The 8,839-nt window shown below is 40.6% G+C and overlaps 1 protein-coding gene and 1 long non-coding RNA gene across 2 annotated transcripts in view; both read right to left on the reverse strand.

Moving 5' to 3' along the window:
* LOC143433371 (tolloid-like protein 1) overlaps nt 1–3,784 on the reverse strand; it is a 5,717-nt gene extending 1,933 nt beyond the window's left edge. Inside the window, exons 1-13 of the mRNA XM_076910706.1 lie at nt 3,688–3,784; nt 3,362–3,539; nt 3,269–3,295; nt 2,954–3,165; nt 2,672–2,879; nt 2,367–2,575; nt 1,681–1,912; nt 1,402–1,587; nt 1,098–1,343; nt 805–1,025; nt 562–744; nt 368–497; nt 103–287 (exon numbers count right to left, since the gene is read on the reverse strand). Of these exons, the coding sequence (XP_076766821.1) occupies nt 103–287; nt 368–497; nt 562–744; nt 805–1,025; nt 1,098–1,343; nt 1,402–1,587; nt 1,681–1,912; nt 2,367–2,575; nt 2,672–2,879; nt 2,954–3,165; nt 3,269–3,295; nt 3,362–3,539; nt 3,688–3,778 (2,308 nt within the window). The 5' untranslated portion in view covers nt 3,779–3,784. The remainder of the gene's footprint in view (nt 1–102; nt 288–367; nt 498–561; nt 745–804; nt 1,026–1,097; nt 1,344–1,401; nt 1,588–1,680; nt 1,913–2,366; nt 2,576–2,671; nt 2,880–2,953; nt 3,166–3,268; nt 3,296–3,361; nt 3,540–3,687) is intronic.
* A 3,593-nt stretch (nt 3,785–7,377) lies between these two features.
* On the reverse strand, nt 7,378–8,771 carry LOC143433380 (uncharacterized). The gene is made up of 2 exons (XR_013103115.1): nt 8,383–8,771; nt 7,378–8,342 (listed from the first exon to the last, which is right to left on the reverse strand). It is a non-coding gene; the product is annotated as an uncharacterized LOC143433380 (long non-coding RNA).
* Between the last annotated feature and the right edge of the window lie 68 nt (nt 8,772–8,839).

Raw genomic sequence — 8,839 nt, forward strand, 5'->3', positions numbered from 1 at the left:
AACCGATTGAGAAAGGAGTTACACGTATCGCATCGGTTAACCGAGCAAAACGAATCTAAGGAATTATTGTTGGGGTTTTTGTCCAACGATTACGAAACTCACAGTTTTCTTCGTCCGAGGTGTCGGCTGGGCCACAATTATAAATGTTATTACACCGAAGCATTTCTGCAATGCAGTATTTACTTTTGCTGCAGAAAAATTGATTCTGGCAGTCGGTATTCGTGCTTACTTCGGTCCACGTCGCTCTAAATCCCTGTTGTCCGACAGCTTTGTCAGCTAATATAAAGCTGAAAGAAAAGAAGAGGAGGGATCACCTATAGTATTCATTGTAGCAGGGTATATACGGGGTATACGAGGAGCAACGAACCTAAGCCGCATGTTATTATCCTCGGAAAGATAAGTCCATTCAACGTCCGCCGCTTTAACACCGCACAATTCGATAGGCGTCGAAGACGCGGAATACCACATGCGTAGCACCGCTGCTGGGCAACCGCGAACTAAACCAGAATTATTCTTATCCATGGTAATACATATTTGTATCCGTATAGAAGAGATCTATACCTGGTTGGTCACCTTCTACCGAGAACAGTTCAAAATTTAATAGTATCCGCTGATTCGGTCGGACTCTTATAAACCAATTGCACGTTTTGCTAGCCAGATTTCTCGCCGGGCCGTGGTATTTGTTTGGAAAATTCGGACTAGCGATGATTCCGTAATTGACACTGCTTATGTTCGAGCCGCAATCTGCACAGGGGAAGATTGACGGCGCGTGAATCTCCGGCGAGAGACGATCGCGTAACTTACCTCCGAATATCGGTTTCGCCACTTCGAACGTGTAACGTGCTTTGAAACCGCTGTAGACCAGCTCCGAGTCCGAACGCAGTATCACCTTTAAACCGAGAGCACCGAGATTCGATTCCACTGGTCCCGGAGCTGTACTACCGCAATATCTACCAATCAATTTCTCTGTATTGTCTCGATACATGTTGTATATCTCTAGCCAATCGTCTTGACAAACTTCCACCCTGAAACGGAAGGAAGACGCGATCTCTCGGTCTCGAATCGATACGATCTCTCGAAACTCGCGAATTACATACCCGTAATGCCCAATCGTTACGTTCGCGTTTTTAGTACGGACTTTAAAGTAGTCGAATATCAAGGTAACTTGCTCGTTTGGCGTCGCTAGGAAATAATATGTGCAATTAGTATCGCTTGGATAATTACTAGGATGTCGAGGAGAATTAAAATCTCCGGTTTTACGAGAGGAACTGCGATACGTGAAGGTGCAGCTGCCATCCGGTGCCGCGGTACCCGGTATCTTGTATTCCGTTTCGAAGTTGTACCTAGAAGAATATCCCTCCGTTCCTTCTGCTCTATCGACTAGATCTAATCGCATCTCACCTGGCTTTAAAGCCCTGCCCTTGGGATTCTCCGCTGCTAAAGACCATCACGAGTCTCGGCCCATCGCTGACCACGTGACTCGGGTTGCTCCTCGCACCGCACAGTTCGTAATCGAATTTATCGTATGAATCGGTCGCTTCTTGCCCTTTCAAGTATAACTTCAAGTATCCATCTATACAAGACGAACTATATGGAACAAATCGTGCAATTTCTAATTAAAATTATTCAACCCCCGCCGGAAGGGAGAAAGAGACGTGGAAAAGTAGCAGTAGCACTTACTCTCCTATCGTCTTGTTTTTCGGTATCTTAAACGTTATGAACTCTAATCGAACGCGTTCTAGATGTTGCGAGTCTTGCATTCCATAAATGAAATACCGGCACACAACCTTCGGTATGTATGGATATGGAAAGTTTGGGCTAACCACGTATCCAGATGACTCCTTCTTACTTAAAATCTTTTGATCGCATTCCGATCCTCGTATATGCTCACCCTTGTAAGCGGTTATGAAGTCTGAGTAGACAGAGACGAGCGTGTACACGCACACGTACACGTACGGATATCCGCAGAGAGACATACGCAGATAAGAGCGCAACATGCTTGTACGCATACGTGCATACGTTCCTCGTACACGCATAGTAATAGTAATAACGATAATAATAGTAATAATAATAATGATAATGATAATAATAATAATGATAATAATGATAATGATAATAATAATAATAATAATAACAATAACAATAACAATAACAACAACAATAACAACAACAACAACAACAACAACAACAACAACAACAACAATAATAATAATAATAATGATAGTGTACGAATCGCGATGCGAATGGGAATGTGGTCCTTTAAAAAAAAATCACTTTTATTTCTTCCGCGCATCGCGCTGTTAACGGCTCATTCGTTTCAATATATGTACGTCGTACGACTGCCCGTAAGCGTTGTTGCAACTTACCTAATTTGACGAAACTCTCGGAGAATTCAAAGATACCCTTAAACCCACGATTTTGCGTGTTTGCTGTACGCTGGAGCGTAACAAAGAGCACGTACAAACTGGATTCCGACGAATAGAGTACCAAATTTCGTTGCTGACCGCAATACGTTCCTATCACGGCTGATGTATTGTCCAAACCGTCGTACACCTTAACGTAATCTAAAGGACAGCTGCGTAAAACGAACTGTTATGCATCGGAGAACGGAAGGTTGCCGATAAAGAGGAGAAGAAAGTCCAAGTTAGCCGATTCAGAACGGTTTACGTACTGTTGACCTCCAAAGAATAAATCGAAATCACGAAACTCCAGCCGTACTCGTTGAGTATCCTTCCCGATAAATTGATAACTACACGCAAGACCCTTTGGATAAGTCCCCGGATACGTGGGGGACAATATGCTACCGTTACGTTTGTATTCAGAGTCTACCGTGAAAGAGCACGGCGTGCTAGGAGCCGGTGTTCCTACCTCGTATTCAGCTGCGAACGGATACATTAAAATACATAATACGAATTGCGATAGAAGATGGTCGAAGAGCGATAAATAAACGTACATGCGTTGATGAACGCGTAAGTACCGCTGAACAGGCTGGGTAACGTGAGATTTTTATCCGTGAAGAAACTAAGAGCGAGCCCCTGGTACAGGGATACACGCTTGCGTGGCGGAATTGGTCCGCAAAAACGTCCACCGAACGGCGTCTCCACCAATTTGCTGGTGTTTTCCGATCGTACTTCCGTATACAGATCCATATATTCGTGAAAACAACTGAAAACCAAGTTTTTCCAAGTTTTCATCTGCGAACAAAAATTGTTTGCCCGCGAACGAATTATCCCGATGATAACCACCGTTATCATACCAGCACACTTACGATGGTAACTCTCCCACAGCGGCTCCGCTGCAAAACGATCCAGATGTTAATCCTTTTCTATCGTATTACCGCGAAATAGCAAAAAATACTCACTCCGGTGGCATTCCCCGAAGTCCGAACGTGATAAACTTCAACTCGACTCGCTGTCGGGGTCCAGCGAAAAATGTATACACGCATTGCCGGGAATCTCTCTCGGGATTAATTATCATCGGGGCGTGAAAGGTACCATTCGACGGACCATCCGGCGTACTAATAAACTTTTGGTCGCACTCTGAAAAATCACAACTCCGCCTAAACACTGAACAACGCCCTCTCGCCGACGGAAAACGATTGCACGATTCTTTCGATTGTTCAAATCATAATCCGTCGTAATATTCATTACCAATTATACATTCATTTTACAATAGTATATCACTAACCTGTACTGATTCGAGGGCAAAGTAGCATGAATGAGATGAAAGTCGCAGAAACGACACTATTTCCAGTATTATGCCATTGTACCGAAGCCATGCTGCGGCGTCCTACCCTACGAATACAGATTTGCATTTTGCTCGGTCGTGATTTTCTATATTTTATTTATTTTTATTTATTATTTATACGTACCTCGATGATCGAGTATGAAACGAGAAAGTGACAGAGGTAGGCTATTCGAAAAGGTAAGGCAACCCTCCGTTGACAACAGGAGCGTCTCTCTTTCTACTCGTTGAATTAATACTTGCGACAACACGGTTCAACTAAATCGCGCATCGAGCACTCTATACGCCAGCATCGTTCTGTAATCGGCACTATACGTAATTTGATAGAACTGGGAGAAAGGGAGGAGGGCAACGAACGACAAAGGATGTTGCGTCACTGTTTAAAATTGGTCCGACGATAGAGATAAAACGCGTCTGACGATAGGGATAAAGTAGCGGCATGATCGTGTCGTGGGTGGCAGTTGAACAGCGCGAGAACCGAAAGAAACGGACGGAACGGAACCGAACGAGGGAAGGAGAGATATAGACGAGCGTAAACGAGAAGAAATACCTGCCAACGTCTCGAGTTGTGCAAAGCTACTGGCTACCCCAACACGCCCCGAGCGTGGAATAGAGGTCGCTCGGATCAACCAAAAGGAAGAGTGTTGGGGGGGGGGGGGGGGGGGGGGGGGGTTAGTGACGAAACAACCGATAACAACGTACGGGGAATAGAAACGTTTCGATTTTTAGTTAGCTGGAGAGTTCAGGTGGAAATAAATAATACATCAGGTTTAAGAAAGGTAATTCACATACAACTGTTTATTGAGACATGTAGAATACATCTGGTCATACACAAAAATCTTTGACACTTTAAATCAAGCTCCTAGCCCGGAAAAGGAACCGTTTCAACATTGTTTTAAATTCATCGATAATCATTACGTTCAACTACGTCACACTAAAATTAAGGACAACTTTGAAAACTGCAGCAATTAAAAATAAGCAAAGCGATTGGAAGATGATGAATAATTAAAATGAAATAATCTGAAAACGCATTTATCAACGGTGAAAGAATTTGGTCGCATAAGATTTGTTGTTCACTTTTAGCCGTGGAGCTGACACGTGGTGTTATGTGTGGCGTGAGAAACATAAATCGCAATGTTCATCGCGATGAACAGGTGTTGCGTACTTTTCAGTTATTTTTCACATTTTTCTATCCGTACAATTGTTCACTTTTGTTGTTAATTGGTTTCCTCATTAGTGCTAAATAACATCACGTCACAAAAAATGCATATCCGCAGGAAAAAAAAAAATATAATATATAATATATTTATATATAATTAAAAAACACGTCTTTGGGTCGTTGTTAACATAAATTGAGCGACCCAAAAATCACACAACATCCGCCTGACCAACCGCCGGGCCAACCAAAAAGAGTCAAGTTCCCAAGGATATACGCCGCGAATTAGGGCAATGACCGGGTAAAAGGGTGCGCGCGGCTACAGCTTCGTCAGCCACAGTGTGGTGCATTATCCTAAATGCGACCGATAAACCCCCAGGCACCCCAGCTGCCACACCGGTCAATGTATAAAATAGCAAAAGGTAAATGATATAATATTGGGGCGCCTTAACACTGGGGTAGGGCCAATATCGTAACGCTATAGTACCTAGATCAGTCTAAAGTCTCGTCACCGTGAACTGTCTCCGCTTTTGCCAGGTTATGCTTCCTTGCCCCCGCAAGCTGAACTTTTCTTCTCTTTTTCATTCGTTCGTTCTCTCTTCCTTCCTTCCTTTCTTCCTTCCTTCCTTCCTTTCTTCCTTTCTTTCTCTCTCTCTCTCTCTCTCTCTCTCTCTCTCTCTCTCTCTCTCTCTCTCTCTCTCTCTCTCTCTTTCTCGCATCCCATCTGCCTGTCTTACATAGGGTATATAATCTTCCTTTATTATTATTTATAATTTCGAAGGAAAACCAGAATTTATATTGGAACGTTATTGTGTTACAAAAACCCACTCAGTATAATTAGCAATATCATCCTTATCGTATCGTTAATATTAATATTATTATATCCTTGATACTATGTTTTTATAAATAGTGTGTGTGTGTGTGTGTGTGTGTGTGTGTGTGTGTGTGTGTGTGTGTGTGTGTGTAGGTAAATAGAATAGGTAGGTATAAAATATGGTATGTGAATAATGAGTTACAAGGAAAAGGGGGACCAAAGGAATGAAAGGTAATACAATATTAATCGGTGTGGACACGAACGGTTACTTTTTTCGACTGCTGGCTCTTCTCGCTTCCCTCGATCCTCTCACTTCCCTTTTCTCACCCTCTCTCTCTCTCTCTCTCTCTCTCTCTCTCTCTCTCTCTCTCTCTCTCTCTCTCTCTCTCTCTCTTACACACACACACACACACTCTCTATCTATCTATCTATCTTTCTTTATCCATCTACCTCCTGTACCTACCTGTCTCCCACACACTCTCATTCGTTCGTTCTCTTACTCTTCGGTTCTTTCACTTGAATCATCGCATGACTGGGGACAGGAAGTAAAAGTGAGGGAACTTTGATCGTTAAATTACAGCTGTATCGTTATATAGCCAAACCTGTATCGATGACGAATCAATGGAATCCCATTAGAAATCATTAAAGCATATATGAGTGATGTATACAACCAAATGTTAGTCAACACGACGGTTTTAAAACAATTGGTCATTATATCAAGATACTGTTCTTTCTGATCGTTTCGAATTAATTTCAATGGTTAGAAATCATGTGAATCTTAATTCCTCGCCTGCATATTTATTTCCTTCTCATTCCTTTCATTATTTCAGTACGGAATTGCATTTCTCTTGAACCTACTTGTATGTGCATTGTATTCAATAGAGCTGAAGTACAGAATTAATCTTTCTTATCGTTCATCTACCATTCCGTCGCAATTCGGGGGTTATGTGTAAAACGGTATTAGGCTTAGCTTATCTTTTTCATTTCGATTATTCTCCAGAACAGGGGGTGTCTGGGTCCAGGGACAGGGACCAACTATAGCCCGTATTTGCAACTCTTACTAATTAACTAACAGGCTAACAATAACAACGAGTCAACACTCAAAATGTGTGCTGTATGTGTTCATGCATTTGTAAACGCTGCGTACACTTTACACATTCTAAATCAATCCGTGACTATCATTATCAAATTCGGTAGTCAGTCGTTCTAAAACGAAAGTTCTCGCGCGTGGCAAGCGTAACGCGATGAATACCAAGTAAACAGTTTCCAAATCAAATTTACCACTTTTCCAAAGAAATTTCCAAATAAAGAAAAAACAAACGAAACATGTATCATCCATCCCTTTTCTCTCTATTCGTTTCGTTTCGTTTCGTTCGGCCGTTTTTGTGGTCAACGGTTCTTTGTTCGATCTCTCAACCGCGAAGTAAGGAGAAAAGGAGAGAAACATGAAGAAAAAACAAGAAACGAACAAAAAACAACGACAAAGATACGAGAGAGACAGCAAATGAAAAAATCTATAAAAGATAAATCATTAAATTATCAATTTAGATTCTAATTCTCTCACTATAAGAAGAGCACTCTCTATATCGCGTTACAGATTTTACTATACTTTGCAAACTTTTTGCCAACCAATTTTGTTGCCTTTAATAATAATAATAATAATAATAATAATAATAATAATAATAAAAATAATAATAATAATAATAATAATAATAATAATAATAATAATAATAATAATAATAATAATAATAATAATAATAATAATATCCTTTCTTTTATTCGTTTGCATTAATACTATCCATCCTCTACGCTTGGTATTCTAATCGTTCTATTCTCTTTGATCGTAATCGAACAAATGCGAAACGTATATCCGCAGAACCGTTGATTTATAACATTTCATTTCCTATTTTTGTAAAACCTGCCTGACCCTTAATAATAATAATAATAGTTTCACTGACTGTACACATTTTATAGACCAACAATAGAAGGTCTAGCGGCGCTTAGCGCGCTCCACGCATACACACATACATACGTTTACGCATACAAGCGGCCATGCGCGTATCGAGCATACCCATACTCGACACTGAACAGCATACACCCGTAAAACATGATATCGTCTAGTTTTCTCTTTCTCGATCTTGCTAGAAGAAAGAAAAAACTATTCAAATTTATCCCTATATCAATATACTTCCGATATTTCGCTCGCGCCCATTAATCTATTTATGCTCATTCTCACCACCTTTCACACCAACCTTTCCTCATGCTCTCGACACTTGCCTCCCACCTTTCCACCTTCGAATTACCACCTATTTCATTTCCATTCACCTTTCTATCTCCTATATTCACGTACGCATACTTTCTTTTCCTCTATCCGTCTGTCCATCACGTATACGTTCTTCTCACACATGCGCACAAGTCGAATAGTAGTATAATAAAATCGCAGGCTTCCTTGATTTTCCTTAATTAATACAAGCCATCACAATCCCAATGTCAACATCGCTGATCTTTGTATCACTTGGCAGTAAACAATGTGACAATGTAGTAGTACTTGGATTAATATTTATATGCATATGTATACGTACATACATACATACATATATACATACATACATACATACATACGCGTACGTATACATGTATATATATGTATATATCTACATATATACAGATATACATATACATATAGTAGTAGTAATAGTAGTACGGGGTGGGGTGTTGGGTGGTCACTCTGATGTAATAATTAGTCCCAGTGGCATATCACTGTATATGTAATCACAACAATAGCGGGCGATGGTGGTGACGCCTAGTACGACGCTTTCACGTGCTTTCTTTACGTCTTTACGTTTTTTGTTTGTTTGTTTGTTTGTTTGTTTGTTTGTTCGTTCGTTCGTTCGTTCGTTCGTTTGATGATTAAATAGGCATCAAAATCCTTACAATTGCCAAATCGATTAATTAAACAACGTTACAAGTGTGAACTGTTATCTCCTATCCGTTTCTTCTTTTCATTTGCTCCACATTTTCCAATCACTACTCCCGCGCGTTTTGTCCTGTTTTTTTTCATTTTCATTGGTTTTTTTTTATGTGTTTTTTTCTTTTCTCAGCAATTACTCGTTGCTTTCACTGCT

The sequence above is a fragment of the Xylocopa sonorina genome, chromosome 2 (assembly GCF_050948175.1).
Source record: "Xylocopa sonorina isolate GNS202 chromosome 2, iyXylSono1_principal, whole genome shotgun sequence".
Classification (NCBI taxonomy): domain Eukaryota; kingdom Metazoa; phylum Arthropoda; class Insecta; order Hymenoptera; family Apidae; genus Xylocopa; species Xylocopa sonorina.